At 49.5% G+C, this 26,977-nt stretch overlaps 3 protein-coding genes across 10 annotated transcripts; 2 read left to right on the top strand and 1 right to left on the bottom strand.

Annotated features, from left to right (window-relative positions):
- Positions 1-353: 353 nt before the first annotated feature.
- LOC148387558 (disco-interacting protein 2 homolog C-like) lies at positions 354-13,610 on the top strand. 2 transcript variants are annotated; one of them, XM_088397147.1, is made up of 37 exons: positions 354-622; positions 4,577-4,648; positions 4,875-4,961; positions 5,026-5,145; positions 5,235-5,519; positions 5,763-5,906; positions 6,050-6,169; positions 6,281-6,469; positions 6,554-6,645; positions 6,785-6,895; positions 6,977-7,100; positions 7,200-7,309; positions 7,610-7,712; positions 7,777-7,841; positions 7,990-8,083; positions 8,154-8,273; positions 8,342-8,456; positions 8,573-8,712; positions 8,801-8,937; positions 9,015-9,223; positions 9,302-9,416; positions 9,481-9,682; positions 9,751-9,851; positions 9,923-10,003; positions 10,082-10,205; positions 10,322-10,443; positions 10,518-10,629; positions 10,696-10,805; positions 10,866-10,996; positions 11,079-11,247; positions 11,308-11,478; positions 11,559-11,620; positions 11,683-11,740; positions 11,927-12,001; positions 12,090-12,264; positions 12,336-12,459; positions 12,717-13,610. In XM_088397147.1, exons 1-37 carry the CDS (start codon positions 541-543, stop codon positions 12,853-12,855), a joined length of 4,590 nt encoding a protein of 1,529 aa, XP_088253273.1. In that variant the 5' UTR covers positions 354-540; the 3' UTR covers positions 12,856-13,610. The 2 variants fall into 2 exon arrangements, with proteins under 2 accessions (XP_088253273.1, XP_088253272.1); XM_088397146.1 differs by having other exon boundaries at positions 359-622; positions 12,712-13,610.
- Positions 13,611-14,121: 511 nt separating this feature from the next.
- LOC148387557 (WD repeat-containing protein 37-like) lies at positions 14,122-20,506 on the top strand. Of its 5 annotated transcripts, none has more exons than XM_088397158.1 (15): positions 14,122-14,293; positions 14,892-15,137; positions 15,250-15,285; positions 15,947-16,043; positions 16,186-16,281; positions 16,354-16,418; positions 16,563-16,698; positions 17,064-17,135; positions 17,224-17,268; positions 17,436-17,512; positions 17,712-17,946; positions 18,026-18,167; positions 18,570-18,704; positions 18,785-18,899; positions 18,992-20,506. In XM_088397158.1, the coding sequence occupies exons 2-15, from the start codon at positions 14,907-14,909 to the stop codon at positions 19,121-19,123; spliced, it is 1,614 nt and encodes a 537-aa protein (XP_088253284.1). In that variant the 5' UTR covers positions 14,122-14,293; positions 14,892-14,906; the 3' UTR covers positions 19,124-20,506. The 5 variants fall into 5 exon arrangements, with proteins under 5 accessions (XP_088253284.1, XP_088253283.1, XP_088253287.1 ...); XM_088397157.1 differs by having other exon boundaries at positions 14,123-14,293; positions 17,709-17,946; XM_088397161.1 differs by having other exon boundaries at positions 14,124-14,293; positions 14,942-15,137; positions 17,709-17,946.
- Positions 20,410-26,384, bottom strand: LOC148387556 (inactive double-stranded RNA-specific editase B2-like). Of its 3 annotated transcripts, none has more exons than XM_088397152.1 (10): positions 26,131-26,384; positions 24,541-24,924; positions 24,032-24,360; positions 23,704-23,806; positions 23,457-23,628; positions 23,179-23,342; positions 22,507-22,666; positions 21,798-21,979; positions 21,549-21,730; positions 20,410-21,361 (listed from the first exon to the last, which is right to left on the bottom strand). In XM_088397152.1, the coding sequence occupies exons 1-10, from the start codon at positions 26,201-26,203 to the stop codon at positions 21,188-21,190; spliced, it is 1,923 nt and encodes a 640-aa protein (XP_088253278.1). In that variant the 5' UTR covers positions 26,204-26,384; the 3' UTR covers positions 20,410-21,187. The 3 variants fall into 3 exon arrangements, with proteins under 3 accessions (XP_088253278.1, XP_088253280.1, XP_088253279.1); XM_088397154.1 differs by lacking the exon at positions 26,131-26,384 and adding an exon at positions 26,052-26,123; XM_088397153.1 differs by lacking the exon at positions 26,131-26,384 and adding an exon at positions 25,582-25,990.
- Between the last annotated feature and the right edge of the window lie 593 nt (positions 26,385-26,977).

Below are 26,977 nucleotides of genomic sequence, written 5' to 3'. Positions count from 1 at the left end.
TATCGTATGGCGTCTTTAATTTTGCCTTCCAGGCAGGCAGCCAGCCAGTAGATGGCGCCTGAAACTGAACAAAACGTTTCTCAGCGTCTGGTTCATTAACTTTTGAAACGTTCAAAGAAGGCTTTATTACTTTGACAAAAAAAAATATTGTAATATTTCAGGCCTTTGGTGTAACTAAGGCTGGTGTAGTAGCTACATGCACAATAAAGTATTTTTAGGCAGAAAATGCGTGATTTTGAAGTGTAAATTAAACCGGTGAGTAGGAGATAAACCCGGAAAATGTAGGAGCTTTCTTTCAAAATTAAAGCACTGCTTGTCCAACAGCTGTCTTTAACGCTCCAATATATTTGACAGACACATTACCGGAAGTAGCAAGCCCACATGTGCGCGAAATTGACGCTTCGGAACAAATCCGCATCGACCGACGGACGGCGAGGCTCTGACTTTTTTTTTTTATCTTTTCGAGGATTTGTCGAAGAAGCAAGAGGAAAAAGACGACGTGCCAAATAAAGGAGAGTGAAGGCGCCTGACGACGGCGGAATGGCGGACAGGGAACCGCTGGTGCCGATACCCGTGGAGATTCGGGCCAAACTGGCCGAGCTGGAGTTGGAGTTATCCGAAGGTGAGTGTCATCGTTTGCTGGTTCCGCTCGGCCTTGCCTGGCTCGGCTCTGCTCGTTGGCTCTTTGCTGGGTTCTGAAGTGTCTGGCGGACTGGCCCGAAGTTGAAGCGGGGAGAAGTTGCAAGAGTTGCGTTCGTGTGAGTGTGTGTGTGTTTTATGAAGTGTCCAACCGCAATTAAACCGATTCACTGTCAGCGCAGCACAGCGATTCAAAACAACAACAGCCAACATTTGCTCTTCAAAGACGCCTTCAAATGTTTTGCGCCTTAATCTATCATTGACTTTGTAACCAACATATCGAGTTTATTTTGGGGGTTTTATGCTGATCGTTTTTGCATACTAAAGTTACGTAAATTAAACGGTTAAGTGTGTGTGTGTGGGGGGGGGCGTAACAATTAAATAATCATTCAACAACATTTTTGAGTGGTTCTGCGTTTGGCTTGGTTGTGATTGTGAGGCATGGAATCGGGTCTACATTTAGTTGTGTCTAAACAGCTGCCAGTTTTACACAAATCTTCTCTTATAGATTCATGATGTGAACCAAGGGGGGAGTGTCTTCATGTTAGGACAGAGACTAAAAAGTGTCCCCTCTACCTGCAGGGGTCAATATGACCCCTCAAATGGGCTGAAAATTAGGTCAAATTCACCCAAGTAGCGAGTCAGTCCATTTTTGGTAGCCCGAAGCCAGCCCAAGGATTTTCACTTGCAAAGTCTCAAAAGAACTGAAAAAGTGCACTGTTGACCTTCAATGCAACTTCAAGTCCTGTGGCGCCAGGCCCGGCTGAAGTTGAACTCAAAATGAACGGAGCCGCACCTCATGGAGGCCAAACTGCCCAAAGGCTTCACGCTATCCTCGTGCTAACGGGAGCTGATGTCATCTTTGGAGCAGATACCATGGGAGGGTGTGTGTGGGGGTGCGTGGTCTGGTTTTGTATGTTTGTTTGAGGTTTATTTTGACGGACCCGCTGCCGAGCCGAGCGCGCCAGTTAGGGTCGCTCGAGTGGGCTTTTTGTGTCTTGGGTCCTCTTGAATGGCTTCGATTAATCGAACCTCCGCCTCTTGCCACAAAGTGCCGAGTCATCCGACGGGGCCGAGAAGTCACCGGGCATGGCGTCCCTGTTTTCCAGGCCTTCTGCTCATCTTTGCTTAGCGGGCCGCGTCAATGTCCAGTGTGGACACCAGATGAGCGTGGCGGGCGTTGCCACAAGCCGGTGGCCAAGCGAGAAGGCCGCCTGACTCTTGCAATCAATGCGCTCTTTGTTATTAATTTGCGGCGCCTCATCTTGTCTTGCTGTCCTCGTCGTTATTTTTCATATTTAACGGCTCGACGTTGCCCGCGGCTGATGGAAGTAGAGCAGAAAAACAAGTCACATGCTGGATGAGAAACACGATCACAAAGCAGTGTTGGGATGTCACGACGTACACATGCAAAGATTTATAAATACAAACATGAGAACAAATTAGGTGAATGTGTGTGTGTGATGAGGGAGAAAAGGATGAATTAAGTGAAACATTTTCAAAAGTTGGGCGACCAATCATGTCACACTTGAGCTCTACTTCCCTGATGCTATTACATGCTAAAGTTAGCGCACGCGCATCCGCACGTCACAAAGTGCAGTGAAGTTTGCATGTTTGTCGTCAGCCGCATGAGCACCTCTCGGCCTGCTGCCGCTGTTTGATTAGCAACAAAGGACACTTGATTGGACGCACACGCTTTCATACGGAGACGACTGCTTTCTCTCTATGGCAACTGTGTGTGTGTGTGTTTGTCAAGCTGGAATGTGCTCACTGACAACCAGCGACAGATGCCTTGCTTCAGGCGCCGCCAACGAGTGTGTGTGCGTGTGTGTGTGAGAGAGAGTGTGTGCTGGTATCTATGACAACACACACAGTAGCCATTGTATGTCACTTTCAACCCCACAGACACACACACAATCCCAAAGGTGCCTTTTTCACAAGTTGAACTTTTTCCAAACTCTCAGATAAAATCAAATGGAATAAAAGTCTGCAAACGACATCTCTAAGTATGCGTATTATGCGCACGCATGCACGACATGGTGTGTGTGTGTGTGTGTGTGTAGTCCTGCATAGGTGGGAACGCACACTTGGGTTCATCCACTGAGCTGCGAGGAGGTCACCATGTTATGACATCATCACATCCAATCAGATCCTGGCGTTTGAGCCTTTGTGGCACTTGATGACATCATCAAGGAAGCAGTTGGATAAGCGGCAAATTTTCCTCGTGCTTGACCAAGACGTTTCCACGAGCACTCGCGTTGCTCTTTTGTCTTCGTTTGCACTTTTGCTGAGTTGTCAGAAATACTAATTAGCAGCGAGCACCCTCGTAGCTTTGCTCACGTGCGCTGGCAACTTGGCTACCTTTTCTGCTTTGCTTTCTTTTCTTGTTGTTTATTTTCCTCTGAAGCTTCCTTCCTTCCTAACACGCTTGCACTGAAGTCTCTCCCAGCTGACACACACGTACACACACAGACACACACACACACACGTTGCTATGAATAGCAGTGCGATGGTGTCACATTGATCTCATGTGACGGTTTTCCTCAATCGGGTGTCTGTGGCATTATTGTTTGGTCCAGTCGTGCACGTTCTACCCTGGCGAGTCCAAGCCACCCCGCCAGCCAAAATATGAACGACAGGGTGGCATGACAGTCAATCTATCAACACACCTTCACCTCCTTCTTTGTTTTCATGTTTGTATTTAGAAATATTTGCATGTGTACATCATGACATCCCCATCTTGCTTCGTTTAGTTTTAGGAAACGAGCTAGCGAGCTCGCCGGCTGCACTTTAGCATCACATTGATGACATGAAGCGAATGGAAAAAAAAAATTGAATCACCAGCCAAAACGCAATTTAGCTCTCAATGTCTATTTTGGGACTTGAGGGGAGAGAAATCCCCTCAGGACAAGTCCACTTTGGAAACAGGCAAGATCTCACACATGGACAGACGGAGTGGCATTTTACTCATGTGGTGCATGTCACGAAAGCAGAGTACGCCAAGTCCGCCTCCTCTTTCAGTCCCCTCCTCCTCTTCCTCCTCTTGCTCGTCATCAAGGAGCAAAAATGACAAGAGCTTGTAGGACAATCGGTCCTTGCTATCGGCGAGAACTCCAAAGGTGAATATTTGTGCTGGGTTTGTTCCATGACCTATTCTTTCAAAGTTGGACTTATTTCTACAAATGATGCAAAATAGCGCTGAGCATGCGTATTTTGCTGCACGATCAAAAGAATCTTTCACTTTCATATGGCACAAAAAGGTCAACATTGAGTGGCCATCTTGCACGTGTCCGTTTTTGGCCCTCGCGGCTAATGCTACCAAGCTAACGCGAGCGTTGATCCAACCGCAAAACCACTCATCGCCAGCCACTGCGGATGTGTTGCACTTCAGGAGCTTGCACGTTTTTCCAGGAAGGGAATGACAAACTGGTTTTCCTGCTTCTAAACGGTCAAAGGCGAGCCGTTGCTTTCTCGCTTTTTTTTTTTTTTTTTTTATATTTTTGAACCTCTTTTTTTTTTTTTTTTTTTTTAATGACCGTCTATCCCTGACCTTCCATACTGGTATTCCCATCGGCGTGCAAACAAGGAATTTAACTGTTTCCATCCCAGCGGCTGGATGGAGGGAAGAAGGCAATGTTGGGCCTCCTTATGGTCTTCTTCATCTTGCTCTTTTTTTTCCACATGGTCACGCGTCCTTTCCTTCTGGATTCTCTTGTGAGCTTTGCCACGACTCCCCGCAGGCTGGCAGCCGACTCTATATGGTCATGCGGCTGGTGTGCCTGGAAAAAGTCCTGAACTTTCTAAGGGCAGCGCCATCTCGTGGACACTTGTGTCAAAGACGACAACTGTCCAAACAAGATGCACACTTTGTCCATATTGAAAATAAAACAGCAGATGAAGATGAACAAAGTCCTGTTTTGCGTTCTTCTCTTGCCAGGTGACATCACGCAGAAAGGTTACGAGAAGAAACGGTGCCAACTGATTGGAGCCTTTTTACCACAAATTCCAGGCAAGCACTTTGACTCGCTTTCAACGTATGAAACACACGAGGAAACTCGTGAGCACAGTTGAGGCCAAGCTCCAAAGAGGTCAAGCATGCTAGCTTCAAGTTTCGCCCAGTTCAAATTTGCTATTAAAGGACAAGGCCCATTTTCATTTGGGGCAGGGTTGAACGTCATTGATATGGGCCAATAAATTGGTCTGTTCCATGTTGTGCTGTCGTGTCTACTCTGCAGCTGCAGACGCGGCGCAGGAGAGGAGACCGTCCTTGGCGTCACGCCGCCGACGCTTGTCGGGTTCCCGGGATGAACGCTATCGCTCAGGTGAATTCAATTTCTAATCTGGATCCATTGTCAGTCGGCCAACGTCGGCGTCGTGTGTGCTCAGACGTCCACAGCGAGGCAGTGCAGGCGGCCTTGGCCAAGCACGGCCAGAGGAAGATGGCCGTGCCCATGCCGTCCAAGCGGCGCTCCCTGGTGGCGCGCAACTCCGCCTACACACCGCCAGGTACCAACACATTTGGACAATCGGACCTCGCATGTTAACGGATTGCAACCACGCGTCCGTTTCCAAAGCTTCATCTTTGTGCCACACAGATACGTCCTCGGGTTCCGAGGGGGAGGACTCTGAGGAGGACCACGGCGTGCAAGAGCAGGACGAAGGAGGCAACACGGCCGTGGCAGGCGCGTTGTCGCTGCACGCTGAGCACCGGGTCGGCCGTGCCGGCTCGTCCGCCCCCGATGCTGACTCGTCCACCACCTCCTCGTCCTCGTCCGCCGGCAGTGGGGTGGCGGCCCGCGTGCTCCAAGCCAAAGTTCTGGCCCAGCACGTCTGTGTCTCTGCACACCGGCTACGCCTGCACCAGCAGCACCGCAAGCCCGGTAAGAAGACAGATGAAGTCTGGAGAACCACCCGTATGTATTTACTTGATATTTGAAATTGACGTGGATGTCGGAATGTCTGGACCTGACCCAGACTTAGATGTAGGTTGCTGGAGTTCTACTCTTCCTTCAACTTTTTGGCTGCATATCCTTCACTTGCCCAGCCAGCCGTGTCCCAATACTTTTGGCCTTCAACCGTGACTTTTTAACACTTACACTACCATTTGTCCCCCCTTTTGCTAGAGATGCCCTCTGCCCCTCCGGACGTGACGAGTTCCACCAACAATGCCGCCACCGCCGACGAGATCCAGGGGGAGAAAAAGTCTGAGGGCGGCCACAGACAAACGTGCAAATACGGCAACGCTGAGCTGATGGAGACTGGAGACGGTGAGCCGTGCAAATGGGAGAAAAGATCTAAAAAAAAATCATTCAGACATGCCACACAAAAGACTTTTGTGAACCATCTTGCCAAAGGTGAAGAATAAAAAACATGAGGCTTCAAAATGGATGCTGTTTCTTGTTCGTGGCAGGTGTTCCGGTCAGCAGCAGAGTTTCAGCCAAGATTCAGCAGCTGGTCAACACGCTGAAGAGACCCAAGAGACCGCCGCTTCGGGAGTTCTTTGTGGACGACTTTGAGGAGCTGCTGGAGGGTAAAGCGCTTTCCCAAGAGTCAACCGGCCGAATGCCGTTTCTCATCTTGGGCAGAAAAACGAATGTATATGTCCAAACCTGGGCATTTTGCCATCCTTTGATGCCAACAGCGCAGCAGCCGGACCCCGACCTGCCCAAAGCGGAGGGGGCACAGATGGAGCCGGCTCAGGGGGAGGAACTGGGTGCCGAGTCGCCCTGCCTGGAGGCCGCCCTGCAGCGGTGGGCCTACGTCTCCCCCAAAGCCCCCTGCCTCACCAGCGTGGATGCCAACGGGAAGCCTTTCTGCCAGCTCACCTACGGTGGGGAATGCCCACATCTTCTTGCGGTCCCGTTCAACACTCACTGAGCTTTTCTTTTTTGGCCATGCCGTGTCGTGTTTGCAGGTAAACTTTGGTCCAGGAGTGTGAAGGTGGCCTACAACCTGTCGCACAAGCTGGGAACCAAACAGGAACCTCTCGTCAGAGCCGGAGACAGAGTCAGTCCACGTTTCGGCAAAAGCCACGCTCATACTTGACATTTGTACCATCTGCCATCTTTTCATTCTGGATTTTGGGGATGGTAGAAATTAAAAATGCTTTGAGGTTCCAAACGAGCACAATCCCATTTTCCCGCAGGTGGCGCTGGTGTTCCCCAACAACGACCCCGGCTCATTCATGACGGCCTTCTACGGCTGCCTGCTGGCCGACGTGGTGCCCGTGCCTGTCGAAGTGCCTCTCACACGGAAGGCCAGTCTGGCGCGTCGGGTAGCGTGGTTGACAGCAGGCGGCGCGCTAACGCGGCCCCCCCCTCCCCTTTTGCTTTCTCAGGACGCGGGCGGTCAGCAGATTGGCTTCCTTTTGGGCAGCTGCGGCGTCAGCGTGGCTCTCACCAGCGACCTCTGCCACAAAGGACTTCCCAAGAGTCCCACTGGAGACATTCTGCACTTTAAAGGTCATAAAAAGACAGGACAGTTGCACGCCTCACCTGCACATGCTCAACTCAAGCGTAAAACAAACATCGGCAACGACGCGTGTCAATTCGCATGCGCAGGCTGGCCCAAGCTGCTGTGGATCGTGACGGAATCCAATCACTTGTCCAAGACCCCTCGAGACTGGTTACCCCGCATCAGGGACCCCGGACCTGACACGGCATACATTGAGGTGACTCATACGCAACGGTGAAGGGAGGGGAGTCATTGAGGGATGGTGAACGAGTGCTTCACTTTTGTATTCAGAGTCCAAATAATCAGGTTTCAGAATCGGAGTCTCGTAATTTCTGGATCGCCGCTTCCTGTTTACTTCTGGTCAGACTTTTGCAACGGAGAAATTCTGAAAACAAAAGTTGCTTTGCATGATGTTTTTAGACTTATTTACCGATTTGTCATGATTGTGGAATGGATTAGATCAATGGAAAATATTGATAGAATATAAAACTTCAAAGTAATTTTGTGTGTGTGTCAGTACAAGACGTGCAAAGATGGCGGCGTCCTGGGTGTGACGGTGTCACGCGCCGCCATGTTGACTCATTGTCGGGCCCTCACGCAGGCCTGCGCCTACACCGAAGGTGACGTCATCATCATCCTCGTCATCCTCCTTTAGGTGGCGCTCACATGTTTTTTTGTGTGCAGCCGAGACCATCGTTAACGTTCTGGACTTCAAGAAGGACGTCGGACTTTGGCATGCCGTCCTCACTGTGAGAAATATGCACAAACACCCGCACACATGCAATGGCTAGCAAAGGTCTGCTCAACCCGGCTCAATGTCGATGCCAGCCATTGGAGCAAGTCGACAAAAGGCGACAAAAGGCGTCGTAAATGCCCACATGTGTGTGTACGTGTTAGAGCGTGATGAATATGCTGCACGTGGTGAGCATCCCGTATGCCCTGATGAAGGTCAACCCGCTCGCGTGGATCCAGAAAGTGTGTCAGTTCAAAGGTAACCAACGGCGGACGGGCGAAAGCGTACCCCGTCGCCATTTTCTCTGAAAGTGGTGCGTGTGGTTCAGCCAAGGTGGCGTGCGTCAAGTCGCGCGACATGCACTGGGCTCTGGTGGCGCATCGCGATCAGCGTGACATCAACTTGGCCTCGCTCAGGATGCTGCTGGTCGCCGACGGCGCCAACCCCTGTAAGCGTGCAACGCGTGCAAAGCGTACTTCCGGACTCGAACGCTCACTCGGCCGTCCTCTCTCCTAGGGTCGGTCTCGTCATGTGACGCCTTCCTCAACGTCTTCCGCACCAAAGGCTTGAAGTCGGGCATCATTTGTCCCTGCGCCGGCTCGCCCGAGGCGCTCACCGTGGCCATCAGGAGGTCTGTATTCATGCTTTCCGAAAAACATTTTACGAAACACAACGAGAGCTGCAGCTGGAACAGTCGGCGGGTGATGACGTGTCGCCTTCTGATTGGGTGACGACTTTTGTGCGCAGGCCCGCCAAGGACACAAGCGAGATGCCCCCTCGCAGCGTTTTGTCCATGTACAGTCTCAGCCACGGAGTCATCAGACTTGACTCGGACGACAAGCTCGCCGTGCTCGCTGTGCAGGATGTCGGAAGAGTCATGCCTGGAGGTGACTGTGCGCACACACACACACAAACAATTTGAGTTTGGCCAAAGTGTGGGAGAGGAAGTTTAGCTCAGCGTGTTAACGTCCACAGCTGTGATGTGCGCGGTGAAGATGGACGGCGTCCCCCAGCTATGTAAAAGCGACGAGGTGGGCGAGTTGTGCGTGCGCACGGTGGCCACGGGCTCGTCCTACTACGGCCTCAGTGGAAGGACCAAGAACACTTTTGAGGTTGGAAAAGGACCTCTTTGCTTGGTCTTTGCCTGTTTTTGGGAGGTGGAGCCGGATGGTTCCTAAATTGTCTGCAGGTGGTCCCTGTCACCAGCGCTGGCACTGTCGTCGACGATTCTCCCTTCACCAGGACGGGACTGCTGGGCTTCGTGGCTGCTTCGGGTCTGGTGTACGTGGCGGGCAAGATCGATGGTCTGATGGCAGTGGGCGGGCGCCACCACAACGCCGACGACATCGTGGCCACGGCGCTTGCCGTGGAGCCCATGAAGTTTGTCTACAGGGGCCGGTGAGCAGCGAATGGCCTTGAGTCAAATGTCAGCTTCGAACACCTTCTAAGTTGCATCTGCGTGCGTGGGTGCGACAGGATAGCCGTGTTCTCCATCGAGGTCCTGCACGATGAGAGGATCGTGGTGGTCGCTGAGCAGCGGCCCGACTCCACCGAGGAGGACAGCTTCCAATGGATGAGCCGCGTGCTGCAGGTACACCCGCCCGCACACGTATGCACGCGCAGCTGTACCTAAAGGCGGCGGTTACCCTGTGCAGGCGATCGACGGGATCCACCGGGTGGGTGTGTACTGCCTGGTTCTGGTCTCACCCAACACGCTCCCGAAGAGTCCACTAGGGGGTATCCACCTGTGCGAAACCAAGCAGCTCTTCCTGGAGGGGGCGCTGCACCCCTCCAACGTCCTCATGTGCCCGCACACCTGCGTCACCAACCTGCCCAAACCACGACAGAAACAACCAGGTAGGAGACGCACACACGTGCACAGACTCGGTCGGGCGTCACGTGGAGGATCTTCTGGCTCTTGACAGAAATCGGCCCCGCGTCGGTGATGCTGGGGAATCTGGTGTCCGGGAAGAGGATCGCTCAGGCCAGCGGGAGAGACCTGACTCAGGCCGAGGACAGTCACCAGGTGGGTTGACACTATGTGTGTGTGTGCATGCGTGTGCGAGGCAGACGGCTACATCCTCCAATACGTTTCAGTTTCAGTTCCTGTCTGAGGTGTTACAGTGGCGAGCACAGAGCACACCGGAACATGTGCTCTACATGCTGCTCAACTCACGGGTGAGTGAGTACACACGCACACCCAAGCGCGCACACAAAGGGAATCACCTGATAGGACTTGCACGCGACCTCCCCCAGGGGGCGACGGCCAGCTCAGTGACGTGCTCACAGCTCCACAAGAAGGCCGAGAAGGTGGCGGCCATGCTGGCCGAACGCAGCCACCTTCGGGACGGGGATCACGTGGCGCTGCTCTACCCTCCAGGTGATGCCACTAAACGGCCGCGTTGGAGTGTGTTTACGTTTTTGGAGACGCTTTATGATGACGCTTTCCGGCAAGTAGCTAGTTACAACATGACAACCGCTTGCATCTATCTCCAGGCATGGAGCTGATCGTGTCGTTTTACGGCTGCTTGTATGCCGGCTGCGTGCCCGTCACCGTACGCCCGCCTCACCCCCGCGACGTCGCCACCACGCTGCCCACCGTCAAGATGATCGTCGAGGTAAACGGCACACAGAACGCAAAATACATTTTCAAGGTAAGCGCTCCACGTGAATTGTTTACATCGTGTTGCAGGTGAGTTGTTCGGTGTGCGTGCTGACCACTCAGGTCATCTCCAAGCTACTCAGGTCCAAAGAGGCCTCGGCTGCCGTGGACTCCCGCACGTGGCCGCCCATCCTGGACACGGGTACATGCTGACGCATATCTGCGCTTGGATGGGAGAGTAACTTCATGACGCTTTATGTGTGCTTAGATGATTTACCGAAGAAGAAAGCTCCTCTACTGTACAAACCCTCCAACCCCGACACGCTGGCGTACCTGGACTTCAGCGTGTCCACCACCGGCATGCTCGCTGGAGTCAAGGTACGCACATGACAAGTTGCACAAGATTTGCGAGGCCCTAACACGCACACGTGTGTTCAGATGTCTCACGCAGCCACCAGCGCCCTGTGCCGCTCCATCAAGCTGCAGTGTGAGCTGTACCCGTCCAGAGAGGTCGCCATCTGCTTGGACCCGTACTGCGGCCTGGGCTTGGTCCTCTGGTGCCTCTGCAGGTGGGTGAAGCAAAGCAAATGTCTTTGTCGGTCAGGGCGCGCCGACATGTGGCGCGCTGACGTGTGGTGCGCTGACGTGCAGCGTGTACTCGGGCCACCGCTCCATCCTGATCCCGCCGTGCGAGCTGGAGAGCAACGCCTCCTTGTGGCTTTGGGCCGTCAGCCAGCACAAGGTGCGAGACACATTCTGCTCGTACGGCGTGGTGGACACCAGCACCAGAGGGCTCGCTATGCAGACGGACGCGCTCAAGGTAAGCAAAAGCCACCCCCGCAGGCGCCGCCCCCGCTGACACCGCACCCACTTCTGACAGAGTCGCGGCGTGGACTTGTCCCGCGTGAGGACCTGCGTGGTGGTGGCTGAGGAGCGGCCTCGGACCTCGCTGACGCGGTCCTTCTCCAAGCTCTTCAAGGACCTCGGCCTTCAGTCCCGAGCCGTCAGCACCGCCTTCGGATGCCGGGTCAACATGGCTGTCTGCCTTCAGGTGAGTTTGAGGTCAATTCTGGCTCATGAAAACAAACAACCAGGTGAGCAGAAAAAGAAATAAATGTAACGTCTCCTCAGGGAACATCCGGTCCCGACCCGACCACCGTCTTCGTGGACATGAGGGCGCTGCGTCACGACAGGTACGCTAACAGCTCGAGGCTAACGCGCAGGCGCTAACAATGGCTGCTTTGCGGTGCTCCAGGGTGCGACTGGTCGAGAAGGGATCGCCTCACAGCTTGCCCTTGATGGAATCTGGCAAGGTGAGTGGGACCGACACCGGGCCTTATCTGCCTTTTGTCATCGTTGTTCAAGATTTGAAAATTGCGACACAAGCCGTGAACATTTTTGGGCTCCCGTGCCATGGATATTTTTGTGCTCCTAAGCCGTGAACTTTTTGCGCCGCCGTTTTGTGCCAATGATATTTTGCATTCCTTGCTGGCTCTCAGATCCTTCCTGGCGTTCGCATTATCATCGCCAATCCGGAGACCAAAGGACCCATGGGAGAGTCTCACCTGGGCGAGGTCCTTATTTGATTCCGTCGTCATTTGCTGAATAGAAACGGGGTGTGGAGATTTATGCTGCGGCGACTCTGGTTGTTGTTTTCTTTAGATTTGGGTTCAGAGCAGCCACAACTCAAGCGGCTACATGAGCGTGTACGGGGACGAGGCGCCGCCGTCCGATCATTTTGCGTCCAGACTGAGCTTCGGAGACACACACAGCCAGTGGTCGCGGACGGGTTACTTGGGCTTCCTGCGCAGGACGCAACTGACCGACGCCAACGGAGGTCAGTGGCGCCAGCGGTCGTCTTTTGGGCCACTTCCAAAAACACATGACAGTTGAGCCACCCTCCCGCAGAGCGCCACGACGCGCTCTACGTGGTGGGCGCCTTGGAGGAGGCCATGGAGCTGCGGGGCATGCGCTACCATCCCGTCGACATCGAGACCTCCGTCGTCAGGACGCACAAGAGCATCGCACAGTGGTCAGCAGCAAATTCGGGTTTATTCTTCTGAAATTTTGGTTTTTTTCCATGAGATGACGTTTTCTTCTTTCAAAAACATTTTATTGACTCACATTACGAAAAACAAGACTTTATTTTGCAAAGATGATGGTTAAAAATATTGAATTTTTTTAATTGAATCATCGTTTTTTTTTGCCTTTTTTTTTTTGACTTAGTGGGGACCAAAGAAATCCAACTTAAGTCCATTTTTGCCTGTCCTATTGTTTTTACCAGCGCAGTGTTCACGTGGAGCAACCTGCTGGTGGCGGTGGTGGAGCTGGCAGCGTCGGAGCAGGAGGCGCTGGACCTGGTGCCGCTGGTGACCAACGCCGTCCTGGAGGAGCACTACCTGATCGTAGGCGTGGTGGTGGTCGCTGACGTGGGCGTGGTCCCAATCAACTCGCGGGGCGAAAAGCAGCGCATGCACCTACGCGACGGATTCCTGGCCGACCAGCTAGACCCCGTCTACGTAGCCTACAACATGTAGCCACCAAGGCGTCCTCAAAGGCAGGCAGATGTCCTCCTCTCTGCAAAGATTCCTAGGGGCCTTCTCCGCTTCCCAAACAAAGCAAAGCGCCTTCTTGTGGGCTCAGGGAGAACAAAGCACCATCTGGCCGAGGAACACCAGAAGACCTAGGTCAGTGTTTCTTAACCTTGTTGGAGGTACGGAACCCCGCCAGTTTCATATGCGCATCCACCGAACCCCTTTTTAGTGAAAAATAAAATTATTTTTTTCAAATTCAAGACATAGATGTCTTTTACTGGTGCACAAAATGAGCCGTGCATGAACATCACCTTGTTCAAAGAACAAAACCAACACAATGCATGAACTCACAACAAATTACACACCTGCAAATCAGTGTGACTTCTGTTGCCTTTTGCGAGACCAGTTCAGATATGCAGTTCAGATATAATCAGGTGTGTTCGAACCGCCCCAGTGGAGGCTCTGCCGAATCCCTGAGACCGACTCACTGAACCCATAGGGTTCGATCGAACCCAGGTTAAGAACCACTGACCTAGATAAAGTCATGATAGGTTCAGAGCGGCCACAACACGGGCAGTCGTGCAAGTTCGAAACGTTTTGCCCTTTCAGTTTGTTTGTAAATGCACACCAAATAAATGACATTTTCTTATCTTTTTGATACGAGTCCTTTCTCGGTGAAATCCCAACTACTTTTGGCTTTATATGTGTAATTATGTGCAAAAAAATGATTTAATTTATTTTGCCTTTGCATTCTTTGAGAATCAGAAAGAACTTTTGCAGTCTGATAGTGGAAAGATTTGCTTCTGAATTTTTTCCCGTTCCTTATGCAAAGAAACATTTGGCAAAACCAAATCAAAGTCTTTTAGACTTTAATACCAATGTTTATACTTTTGTGCAAAGATGTTTTTGTGGGTGACTGTGGAAGGGGTGAGCACTTTGCTCAAGTGTTTTGTTTGACCTTTCTTTTAATGCTCTTATTTTGGGATTAATGTCATGTCATTTGTATATTTTCATTGTATGACTATGATCATTTTAAGTTAGCACATAGAACACGTTGGCTGCCTCCTTGTCTTTCTGTTCTTCAGGTTTGGCTCACAATGCTGAATTGGCAGGAACAGGTACCTCATTAAATTAATGGAACGTCTTCATGCTTTTATTGTGAAAATCCGCTGCACTGCACCAGAAGTCGCTCCTTGTCCGTCAGGTAGCAGCGCTAGTCAAGTGTCAGGGCGTCTGTATTTATGTTGTTGTTGTTTTCCTCAATCTATTTACTGGCTCGACCTAATTCCTGGCCATGTTCTTCAGGCCGTCGCCTCACCTGTAGACTTTGAGGTAAGTTCCCAGTCGCCCTTGGTCGCCTTGACACCTCCGTTAGCTAGCCTGTTAGTGTTATTGAAAGCTAACGGCGTCAACATTAGCTTACCCTCCTAATTCCGTCGCGAGATTGGCGATTAAACGTTGCCGTAAACTCTTTTGCTGTCCATTTCCCATTCCGTCACAAACTTTTGATTGTCGTGCCGAGCGAGGTGATTGACAGCAGTCATATTTTACACACAAGTTTCAGGAAAACAGAAAGCCAGTACTGCAAATGTCTTTACTTATTTCACCCAACGTCGTCTCAACACATTTTGCACTTGTTAGGTTATTTTCAACTGCGGTTGTGGTACATTGTACCCCCGCTGTTGGCGTGGGAGAGCCGGAGCCTTGTCGCAAATAGAGAAAATCCACGAGTAATTGACTCACAGATTTGCAATTGCTTGAAGATACCGCAAGATGGCGGCAAATCACCGCTTTTGTCCGGACCCCCCCCTTCCCATAATCTTAGTTCCTTATTAACACTGAAATGGCACCAAAATAATGCTTGTTTTAATCTCAAATCTAAAGATGGACGGACAGTTGGATGGATTAGTTTTTACTGTATTGGGGACAGAGCTGGAACAGATGAATGAGATCTGATTTGGGAGAAATTCCGGCTTTCAGACTGCACCACCGAGGTCTTCGGCAAGTGGGAGGCATGCCAGTGGAGAGCGGCACGGGCGGTGCCGGCACCGGCGGAGGTGCGGTCCGGCAGGCCAAGCAGAAGAGGAAGTCCCACAGTCTGTCCATACGCAGAACCAACAGCACAGAACAGGAACGGTCTGGCTTCCTGCAGAGGGACGTGCAGCTGGACACGCAGGTGGGCAGCACTTCATTTGCTCTTGAAAATGTTGCGCTCGTTCAGGGCATATTTCAAACGTTCCATCACACACCTCCATCGGCTATACCTTGACTTTTGACTTTGGTTCCAGTCGTGTGATAATCTGGAATGTTTGGCCAGGACTGAGGTGAGTTTAAGGATATACTTTAAGATCCCTGTCTCTGTGTGTGTGTCTGTTTTATCATGATGGTGACTTATGAATTGTGCTAATGAAGTTAGGCATAGCATAGATGTGGTAGTGTCTTGTCCAGTGCACTGTGCACACATCTATGGGTGGAGGAGAGGTGTTTGTGTTCACATGCACACTTGTCTTCATTTTTACTTTTGGCCGCCCACCACTGTTCAGATGTGGCAGTCATGTAGCACTCGCGGGCTAAAAATCTGTCGGCAGCTGAAACCTATAACACCAAACCTCGATTGACTATCAAAGGACATACTTAAACCACTGCTGCACAGTGTTGTACATAAGATGACATTTTTTGTACATCAAAAACGATGTCAACAATCAATTCATGACACAAAAACAGCAAAAAGCACCGAACACAAAATCGAGTTTCTTTAGTTTATCTTTAGCCTACATAATTTGGCACAAAATAGCATCAAAGACTTATGAGGGTGTTCCCCAGGGTTCCATCCTCTGCCCCCTGTAGTTTTAGTGTACGTATTAATGTACGTTTTCCTAAATAGTCCCGCACCGTTCCATGTCTTTTCATGGAAATCGGTGAAATCGAGGTACCACAGTATATTTTGACGTGTGTGTGATGTTTTGTTTGCGTGTTATCGCACAGGACTCCAAGCTTCCGCTCTCTCTGAGGAGCAACCTAGTGGACCTGTTCAGTCAAATCGAGAGGGAGTTTGAGCACCTTTACATTGAGAACCTCGAACGTAAGTCATCATAAACCTGCGTCCGCTGTTTTCCATAGGGCTTGAGCCTGTCCCGTTATCGGCCGAAAAATGTTTTTGTGCCCTTTGGAGTATAGAAATTTTTCTTTTGTTCTTTGAGCTTCTTTTTTTCGCTGACGCACAGTTCGCAGAGAGATCGACACGTTGAACGAGCGCTTGGCCGTAGACGGACAGGTGCCGGAAGGTGCTGACTTGAACAAAGGGACGCTAAAAGCAAAGAGTGAGTCTACACCGAAAGTCTCGCATGGCTTGCTTTAGTTTGGTTTGAAACGTTGCTCTGTGCTCCACGCAGCCAGCCACAGCACCAGTCAGCTGTCCCAGAAACTAAAGACCACCTACAAGGCCTCCACCAGCAAGGTACCGACCACTGAGTACAGGATAGTCAATTTCCATCTGTTTTTCAAAAATTGGTGTGGGATTTTCTGACCTAAAATGGTGCAAAGTGCAAAAATGTTTTCGTCCTGCAGAGGGTTGGTCTCGAACAGTCTGTGTGTCTTCCAGATCGTGTCCAGTTTTAAAGCCACCACATCCCGAGCCGTATGCCAGCTGCTCAGAGAGTACGCGGGCCACCGAGACGGCATCTGGGACCTGAGCGTGACCCGCATCCAGCCCATCGTGCTCGGAACCGCGTCTGCAGGTAACCGGCACGCTCTCTTCAACTTCTTGGTCCATCCCCGGGATTCCCGTGTCATTGTTGGACAGTCACATTTTCAAGTGGTTTTTTTTTTTTTTTTTTCTCTCTCTCTCTCCATGTTATCTCTCGGTTGCATTTGAACCTGCAAGATGACTTTGAAATTAAGTATTTTTGGATCATGCTATCTTTTGGGCACGTTTTCACTAAAAGGGCATTCTACCTATTTTTGGTGCCAGTCCGAATGAGTGAACAGAACTTCAACTGAGATGCTTCGTACATATAAGAGCGGCTTTGTTTTTTTCTGCTGTAGATCTGAATGGAAGGAATGGCATTTTCAATAAGTATTGTTGGTGTTTGTTTTTCCTCAGACCACACGGCCATGTTGTGGAGCATTGAGACAGGCAAATGTCTCTTGAAGTATCTGGGCCACCAGGGATCAGGTGATGCCAGTGGAGACTTTGCTCGCCCAAACGTGCACTTTGAGGAGGTGCCAAGTGTGTTGACTGTGCCATGTCTGCTTGTCCTCAGTCAACTCCATCAAGTTCCATCCCACTGAGCAGATGGCACTGACGGGTAACCGCTATTCCCGACCTCTTGTCAATGGCAACAAGCAGACAGGCACCCTGTTAGAAATATTTTAGCCACGTGAGCACAAATGTGCTTTCAACACAAAAGTCACGAGAATAAGAAACACATTTCATTTCCAATTCCTTCACCAAGTGCCGTTTGATTCCCCTCAGCCTCCGGCGACCAGACGGCTCACGTGTGGAGGTTCCTGGTGCAGCTGCCTATGCCGCAGCCCGTTGCCGACGTCAGTGTAAGCTTCAAGGGGGAAGTCCACCCCCATATTTTCTTTGGAATAATATGTTGTTTGCTTTGCGGAATATGAACGAAACTGTCAAAATCCACTGTTTTGATCGGGGGCACGAGCAACATTGTATATGGTCAGAAAATGTCGGGCTTGACGACAAGCTCGTGTCCTCATGGCCCCACCCCGATGTCCGACATTTCAGCAGCCGCCCTGCGAGGACGACGTGGACGTCTCCGACAAGGATGACGCAGAAACAGAGGCGGACGGGCCCAGCGAGTGCCCGTCGGCGCGCCTGCCCAGCACCGTACTGCGCAGCCACCAGGGCGTGGTGATCGCCGCCGACTGGCTGGTGGGCGGGAAGCAGGCAGTGACGGCGTCCTGGGATCGCGCCGCCAACCTTTACGACGTGGAGACTTCGGAGCTGGTGCATTCACTCACCGGTACGCCGCGACCCACCCTGTGGCTCCATGAATGACGTCGTTCAGGCGACGCCACGTGTCAACGCGTGTCTTTACGCAGGTCACGACCAGGAGCTAACGCACTGCTGCACCCACCCAAGCCAGCGACTGGTTGTCACGTCATCCAGGGACACCACCTTCAGGCTGTGGGACTTCCGAGACCCGTCCATCCACTCTGTCAACGTCTTCCAAGGACACACGGAGTATGTCCTCTCACACACTCATCAACCAAACGCTATTTTGCTCATTTTGTCGGACTGCCTTTCACTATTCACTCATGTTTTCTTACATACAGTATCATGTGAACTCCCTAAGACAGGTCAATCAAATAAGCGTGGATGATCTGGTAATCATAATGACCCATAATAATAATAATCACATACCACATGGTAACTGACCACCAGTATCGATTGGTGGGGAAAACCGTGAATCTGCCCATATTTTTGTTTTCAATCCAAAGTCTCCACAAAATCCAAAGCCGTACAACATTTACCGTTATTAATGACTAATTTCTTTGCGGAAGGCCCTCCGGAATCTTGTACAGTCCTTGTCATCCGTAGCGTGGATGTTATTTGACTCCCCATCATCCCTCCTCCTCGCCGCAGCACGGTGACGTCGGCCGTGTTCACGGTGGGCGACAACGTGGTGTCGGGCAGCGACGACCGCACCGTCAAGGTGTGGGACCTGAAGAACATGCGCTCACCCATCGCCACCATCCGCACCGACTCGGCTGTCAACAGGTACCGAGCGAGCCTCTCGCGACCTCTCTTTTCATCAATTCGTGGAATTATGTGCAGCTTGTGCGTGTCTACGCGTGTAGGATCAGCGTGTCAGTGAGTCAGAGGATCATCGCGCTGCCTCACGACAATCGGCAAGTCCGACTCTTCGACATGTCCGGCGTGCGCTTGGCCAGACTGCCGCGAAGCAACAGACAGGTCAGAATGATTGACAGATGCGCTATCCGTATTGCTGGATCCTTTGAGTTCGGATATGGTCTTTAAGTGGGACTACTGCCGAATTTTTCCAGGGCCACCGACGGATGGTGTGTTGTTCGGCTTGGTGCGAGGACAACGCCTCCTGCAACTTGTTCACCTGCGGCTTCGACCGGCAGGCCATCGGCTGGAACATCAACATCCCCGCCTTACTGCTGGAGAAGTGAGCCAGCCCCTCCACTTTGCCTTTGCTTGTCCACGCCTCACGTGAGTTTTTGTGCGTCCATCAAAAGTGGCATCAACGTGACAGCGAGAAATGGCACTGAGCACTGTGTGCGTATGTACGTGTGCGTTTCACATCACACATCAATTGCCTTGTGCGGGAAACTCCCCGACAAGAAGTGTACAAAAAGTCTTTATTTAAAATCAAATCAATCAACAAATTCACCTTGAAGTAATTAATGAATTCCTTGTAAGAGGAATTAAACGTGTTATGAAATGCCTCATTGTTTCATCCAATTTGTTTCATGTGGTGAACATAAGGATTAAAACTATTTTAAAATTTAAATGGAAAACAGCCCATGAAATCAACTGAATTGTAAAATAATTATATTATGTACATTTCTTGCATGAAACAAATAGGTTGAATGGCACATTTTAACGAGGATTTGCAATTTCGGGACAAATTGCGTGTGAAGGCGAAGAAGCTGAATGAATACTTAAAGATGGAATGGGTTGAATCGGTCAAAAGATGTAGAAATTAGAAGGGGAAAATGAAATTTGGGAAAATTTGGCATGAACATCAATATTGAAAAGGTGGAATTTTGGGTAAGTGGGAAGTTTTGGAATAGATAGGCAAAAGATGAACACTTTAAAGTTGGAATGGGTTGAAAAATGTAGAAATTAAAAGTGAAAAATGAAATTTTGCGCCAATTTTAAACGTGAAAATGTGTCATTCTTGAACTCGGCAATTTTAGGAATGTTGAAAATCTTCCCCAATGTGATTTGAATGCTGTGAATTTCAAACTGGAACAATGTCAATGTGAAATGTTGACTGCGCCATTAAGAATGAATGGCGAACAATGTTGTCATGAATATTAGAAACAAGTTAAAAGTGAAACGAAGTCAATTGGTTAAAGTATGTGGAAGTCGTTAAGGGTAAAAAAAGTGGGCAGAATAAGTTGAAAAATATTCAAGTATAGGAATAACGTGTGTGAAGCCCTTCGCTTTCACACAATAAATGTTTTAACTCTGCTGTATTAGCACTTTTTAGTCCTCCACACTATTTGTAAAGGGTAATCTATAAAAAATATTTTGTGTTTATTAGCGCGCACACACACACGCACACACATACAAAGAGAGTATGTTTAATGTGCAAGCTATCAGTTCATCCAATCAGATTTGATGTCTACTTGCAGACTTTTGTCGTTTAGCCGTCTTTTATGGAATGTAGGAAAGAAAGAAAAGCTCTTCTCCAACCTGGTCGTATTTGAAAGTGAGCCAAACACGTTCGAAGCAGTCAAATGCTGCCTCTTCATTTTGAACGTTGGCCTTGTAACAAAGTCACTTTGGTACACATCCATCAAAATAAAACGACTGTCGCTGACCGACACAGCCTCTCTGACATCTTTTTCCCCCTGCCGGACACTCACACTTGTACAAATCATCTTTTTTACCTTATAAAAATAGTCATGACAATATTATGACACATGTAATGCAATATCATTTTCTAATCAAAGTGACTGATGCTATGCATAATTTACTCTTCAAGATGTCACTGTCGCTTCATGACAAAAACATGGACACCCATTACACTTTTCAAGAACAAAAAAAAATAAATAGAACAGAAATAAATAGTCATCACTAACACCGCTGTGATTTGTTTTTCTAGACAAAGTCAACTTGTTCAAGTGTCTGTATTAATAACATGCTATATATGCTTCCGCTACCATGCTGTCTTTTAGTTAGCACTGACTAAAACAATATATGGAAGTCAAGTCAGAATTGCCTTTTAACTTCCAGTAAAATATGCTAATAATATGGGCACTTTTCAGCGTTTTACTGAACTAGCATAAGATAAATTTGAGTTTTATTGCTATTCATTCAAATGCAACTCGGAAGCCTTCCTGAGGGAAAAAATATATACCATTTTTATGAAAAATAAACCTAACTTGTGAACAGTTTTTTTTTAGAATGGGCGGGTGACGCAAGAAGGCAGCCGCTCTTCCCAAATTCCGAGCCAGAACCTCCAACTGCAAGTCAGATTGCGCTTGTTTTCAGAGCGCCATAAGCTATCGACACTCCTCGGCGCCCGGAGCCCTCGGCATAAGTTTCCTGCTCCACGTTCCGAGTCCGGCGTCCCGCACGGCGATGCCGAACTGCCGCACGGCCTTCTGGTACGGACTGGCCGCCTCCTTCCAGGCGACGTACGTCCTCAGCCTGTCCTCTGACGTCCACTTGTTGAGCTGAGGGACGAGGCATGGGGCAACTAAGCACCTGCTTTAAGACTCATGACCACGAGGCATTCGCAGACACGTTTTCAAAATATAGCCGACTGCATGATTGCAAAATGTTAACTCGATTACTCCGCAGTCGTGCAAGCAATTTGTAAACCGCACCCAAACACCTGTTGCGTCGAGCGCGTGCACTTACTCGTCTGTGCAGATGCTGCCAGCGGACGAAAAAACGACAGCTGCTGAGTCTGGATGGCGTCCCGCAGCGGTTGCGCAACCCCGACGTGGTGCTGAGCTCCTCGGTGTCGCCGTCGCCGCCACTCCAGTTTACGCTGACGCGTGACGAATTTCCGCACGCACGCCGCTCGACCCTTCTCAGACCTGCAACAAACATTTCTGTTCACACTTGCGGCCATACAGGGAGGGAAGGGTTAAAGTGCACATGTACACGCGAGCAGCGGGAGTTGCCGTCGGTAGGGCGCAGCGTGGCGTTTATTGGGGGCAAGGCGGCGAGCCAGAACGCGCTGCAGATGCCCCGTGTGGCTCAACGTGGCCACCGTCAGGCTCCGAAGATACACGGGTTCAACCAGGTGAGACAACAGCGCTCCCTGCAGGCCCACCGCGCACCACCTGTTGTTACACAAAACAATCTGAGGAGTAAAACCGATTCCAAGTTATCTAAATACGTCCAAGACTAGTCTATGTCTGACAATAACTTTGAGAGTAGTTAAAATCCAAGAGTGATATCAAGTCTATGCAGTCCAGTGGTGGACATCATCAAAGTCCAAGAGTAGTCCACCTAAGTTTGAGGGGAGTCCAAGTCCATCTTAAGTCACGTTTAAGAGTCCTTCAACTCAGTCCATGACAGAAGAGTCATTACAGGAAGTCTCGTATTACTAAGTCTAATTTTGAAAGCCCAACAAAGAGTGTAGAGGAGCCCAAGTTTGGTCCTCGAGAGCCGCTATCCAACCTGTTTCAGATGTACATGTACTGCAACACACCTGAGTCAAACCATCAGGAGCATTTTCAGGCTTTTGCAAAGCTTGATGATCATTTGAATCGGGTGTGTTGGAGTCAGGATCAACCTAAAATAGGGTGGATTGTGGCTCTTGTGGACCAGACCTGGGCACCCATAGTCTGGTCTATTTGCTACTCACTTGGCTATTTTGTCCGTGCAGGACATGCTGACTTGAGGTTTACCCGGTGACTGGCTTGCCCCCATGGGATTGGCCGACCGAGCTGTGATGGGCAACGTTCCCTGGCCACCCACCACCTTAGTCCTCAGGCCGCAGCGCAATATGTTGTGCTTCATGGACGCTAATGACACACAAATAGACACACGGTCACTTGTGATTACGTGGTCTCTCTCTCTGGGTCTTCTCTATAGAACACATGCAGCACATGTGATTCTACTTGTCTTGGACTTTGTCTTCCATTTCTCCAAAAGTTCTTCGACTTCTCTCTATTGACTTAAATTTCAAGACGTTGTCCGAGACTTTATTGACTGAGTTCTGACTCTGATGTTTTGGATTTAGATGTGTTAGATTCCATCGTCTCAAAATTCCAGAGTCTTGGACTTATTTTCGGCTTACTTAAGACTACTTTTGAGCTCGGACTACTGTCGTCCTACTGTATTCATAGACTCGCTGAGATTACTCTGAGGCCTAGTTATGTATTTAGTTCTTGGCCCTAATCTGAGACTTATTTGAACTACTCTCAGACTTCATCTACTGTAGTCCTAGACTTGCTTGAGACGAAGCCTTAAACTTTGGACTTGACTTGGATGTAGATTTAGTCCAGAGCTAGTCAAGACTGGCTAAGAGTCTCACGTGAAGTGTCGTTTTCGTAGGGACAGTTAAGTCTGGCATCTCCACATGGTGATGAGGTGACAAACATGTGGAGTCCAATGTGGTCTCGCAGCCTGAAGACCCTTTGGCGACCAGTCACCGGTTCAAAGATGGACGCCGGCCCAACAGCAGTCTGGTCTACAGGACTTTACAAAAGACTTACTGTTAGATATACTCTTGGATTTAGACTGGTTTCAGGCCTACTCTAGTCTTAGATGTAGACTTGTCCTTGACTTGATTCAACGACTCTTAGACTTTACCGTATCAGGAGTGTCTCCAACTGAGCGTACAAGAAACGCAACAGCGCCCTCCTGCACACAACCTCAGCATGACAGTCGTGCAGCGCATTCTCATCGCAACGACCGCCATCCCAGTCCAAACACTTGGTTCCAGTTGCCATGGACACCACCTCAGCTGTGCTCAACTCTAACCCTAGAAGCAAAAACGATTCCAATTATTGATCTGAAATAACGATAGCAACTTCTTCCCCTTCGGAACCATGACAACCTGTCGTCATGACAATGGCGGCCATATTGGGTGTGGCAGGGCTTTGGTCCATGAGTTGCTGGTATTTTTGTCTTGCTAGCTGGAAGATGGCCTCTGCAAAAAACTGAAAATGACAACAGTTGAAGAAATGTGTGAGGATTGAGGAAGGAATAAACAGCAAGAAGACAAGTGAAGGAACGGGGACAGGAGACCACAAGAAAGAATTAAAGGCACAGGAGAAGAAACCAGCAATGGAGTCAGACTTGTTACTCTACTTGAGGTCCAGGTTTGGGGACGAGCTCCAATCTGCTCATACTCAACAGCTCCTTTGAACGAGTGTTACGCTCACCTGAGGAAGTTGCTGCCGGTCCCCACAGAGACCATTCACTTTGCTCCCGAGGCTAACATCACAGAGAGAGCGCAGAGCGGCAGCTGCCGCCCGGGCCTTGGCGGATCTTTGACTGTGACCACAGCCTTCGAATATCCGCCCGTCCACCCGCACTGCCGCAATGAAACGTCTCTCCAGCCGGCCGGGAAATCGCTCAATCATGCAGAAGTAGCACAGGCCGGGTCGCAGTTGACCGAGCAGCCCCATCGGACCGAGACCACCCAAGAGCCGAGTACTGACCACTTCTCTTGGGCTGGATTGGCTGCCAGGTTGGGGGAAGACCTTCCTCTCTGCCCGAGAAAAAGTAAGTGAGTGCCCGAGCTAAGTGAGATTTTTCTCAGCTACAATCAACCGGAATGAAAGACGCGTTGATGCTTGATGATCCTCACAGTCACCTCGTGCCAGCTATTTGTTTTGAAACCCTTTAAAGAGAGCGGTATCAATTCTTTGCGCGTGAGTACTTTGGCTACCTGTGCCATCTGTGTCGAACATTTGCCAGCCATCCAATTGATCCTCCGTGAAATCGTTTGCGGCGCTCCCGATGCCCTCCGACCCCTCATGGGGGAACTGGACCAAAGAGCTGAGAGCCAGCTCAGCTGCCCTCATTTTGGCCCGTTTCTTGCTGGGTCCCCTGCCCTCCAAGCGGAGGCCGTTGACGGCCACCGCAAACAGGGGGCCCGTCTCGGATATGGCGTCGTAGCGCAAATCGGGTCGCTGCGAGTTGGTCTTCCTCTCCCGTGCCGGGTGGTGCCCTGATTGGGGACGCTTCCTCTCGGAGGCTGCGGGCGGGCCGTCCATGCTCAGTGGCTGGCCCACTCGCTCGCCAATCCTCCCTGCCTCCTCGCCGCCCGTAACTGACAACAGTAAAGAGATTGAATTTGACAGACGTTCAGAGCGAGGCGAATGTTAGGTTTTTAAAAATGTAGGATGTAAAGAAGGAAGCAAGCTCAGTCATGCAAGGTGATGCAAATGGGACCGAAAATCCGAGCGTCCATTTGTGAAATGAGCAAACGGCAGAGGAGGAATTACTCAAGTGACATATGGTGCCGAAAAAACAATAATCTCCTCTTTTGTGTTTCAATTTAATAACTTTTTCTTCATACGAGGAAAGTTGATGGACTATCACGAGAAAGAGACCAGATCTGCTTTATATTTCTGTTTTGCTTTTAAAGGAGAATCAATGTCAACCAACAATCGCAGCGTAGGATCAATACGACCCATTTTTACGATGACAATTTGTCAATTGTCACTTGACTCTTCGCTTTTTCGTTTTTCTGATAGTTCAAGAAACTTGTTTGATTTTCTGAAAGTGTGCGTGCGTGCGTGCGTGTGCGTGTTAATGAAAATGGAAGTTGGATTAGTGGGGGAAAATACTTTGAATAAAAACTCTGGATTTAAAAGAGAAAAAAAGGCCATCAAACGGTAATCTGCCGCCTTTTGTCGGGATTAGCAAACAAACAACGATGCGGCACAATGGCACGCTAATCCCGCCACGCGCTAAAGCGCCTGACCTGTTGATGGTGTAATTACGACAACGGCGGCCATCTGCCTCCCGCAATCGGAAACGCCGCTCTCAACTTTTCCACACCAGTTAACTGCACCTCGTTCCTTTTCTAGAATGCGAGATTTGCGCAATATCTCCTTTTCGTAATAATAATCCTAATAATGCGTTGTATGCAGACGTACGAATATTTCTGAACAAAAGCTTTGCTTCAGCAACAAGGGTATTTCTTTCTAATACGTCTTTGCTCTAAATAATGGATTCTTTAATCATGACGTAACTCTATAAGTTATTTGTAGCAGTTCCTAACAGTTGTTATTGTTGTTGGAATAAGATTTGCAAGAAAAGAAACGAGGGCAGTTTTGGAATCTATAAAAAAAAATCATTGAGAAAAGTTAACTTGCATTGATCTCAATTTAAAAAAAAAAATCCAAAGGTTGAGCGCGCTTGTTGTTCAGTACAACAAATCAAAGCACTGACCTCGCTGAGCGCAACTCCACATTCAGAAATCATTTGGGAGACAAACTTGACATGAAATATGTTAAAATGATGTACTCACCTTTGACTCTGCTCCTCCTCTTCCTTTTCCTCCTGCTCTTCCTCCCCACATCGCTAACTTCATACGTGTTCATAACGTGTGCCTAATATGATGAATATGAAGGATCATGTTCGCGGAGTGAGAGGAAGCAGCTGCGTGGCCACGCACACGCACGCACGGGCCACGCCCCCTCCGCCTTGATTGACAGTGACAAGTTTGGTTCAGTAGCAAAACTTGAATGGGAACGCTTTATTCGTTGAGGATTAGGCGACAACTTCACGTTTGCACCTCGAGTTTTGTCTCTTTTTGTCTCTTTGTCCTTCAACCAAAACACAAAGAAAAGCTTTGCTTGCTTTCATTTTCCATTTCAGTCAAAGACTTAATATCATTGTGATCATTTTCATCATCATTGTTGTCATTGTGATGTCATCATCGTCATCATAACCTTCACTGTCGATATTTTCGTCCTCATATTGCAAGATGATATAATTTTTGTCTTCATCGTCATCATCATCTTCCTCTTATCAGACTTGTTTCGGCGCTTGGTCCCATGCAACGCTAGAGAATGACTGACAGCAAGGAGCAGCGCGCGTTGCCAGGACCAAGCCGAGCGAATCTCAGGATCGATGGGGGATCGTGATTGCGCGCCTTCTTTTGTCTCGGAACACCATTTTTAATTGTCTGACGATTGCAATCTTAATTGATCACGTATCAGACTAAAAATGAGCATCACCAAAGTATATTCATAAAACACATGGAGCAAGTGGGCCATTTTGCTTCTCTGAAGAATTGTCAAAGGTTTTATGACATTATAAAGCTCATTATAAGTGTGACTGGTACAAAATTAGATGGGCTTGGTCCCGCCCCT

Source organism: Syngnathus floridae, chromosome 14, assembly GCF_059516105.1.
Source record: "Syngnathus floridae isolate MCC-2025c chromosome 14, RoL_Sflo_1.0, whole genome shotgun sequence".
Classification (NCBI taxonomy): Eukaryota; Metazoa; Chordata; class Actinopteri; order Syngnathiformes; family Syngnathidae; genus Syngnathus; species Syngnathus floridae.
Note: the sequence above shows the minus strand (reverse complement) of the source record. Positions and strands in the feature narration are given on the sequence as shown.

Bases quoted from the DNA above. Each gene is read 5' to 3' on its own strand.
- LOC148387556 (XM_088397152.1), bottom strand. From the start codon at position 26,203: ATGAACACGTATGAAGTTAGCGATGTGGGGAGGAAGAGCAGGAGGAAA. The intron at 22,667-23,178 runs GTGAGACTCTTA...GTGTGTCATTAG, and splicing joins CTACGAAAACGACACTTCAC to CGTCCATGAAGCACAACATA. The intron at 21,980-22,506 runs GTGAGTAGCAAA...GTGTAACAACAG, and splicing joins TGCACGGACAAAATAGCCAA to GTGGTGCGCGGTGGGCCTGC.
- LOC148387558 (XM_088397146.1), top strand. From the start codon at position 541: ATGGCGGACAGGGAACCGCTGGTGCCGATACCCGTGGAGATTCGGGCC. The intron at 9,224-9,301 runs GTGAGCAGCGAA...TGGGTGCGACAG, and splicing joins AAGTTTGTCTACAGGGGCCG to GATAGCCGTGTTCTCCATCG. The intron at 12,460-12,711 runs GTCAGCAGCAAA...TGTTTTTACCAG, and splicing joins CACAAGAGCATCGCACAGTG to CGCAGTGTTCACGTGGAGCA.
- LOC148387557 (XM_088397157.1), top strand. From the start codon at position 14,907: ATGAGATCTGATTTGGGAGAAATTCCGGCTTTCAGACTGCACCACCGA. The intron at 16,419-16,562 runs GTACCGACCACT...TGTGTCTTCCAG, and splicing joins ACAAGGCCTCCACCAGCAAG to ATCGTGTCCAGTTTTAAAGC. The intron at 18,900-18,991 runs GTCAGAATGATT...GAATTTTTCCAG, and splicing joins TGCCGCGAAGCAACAGACAG to GGCCACCGACGGATGGTGTG.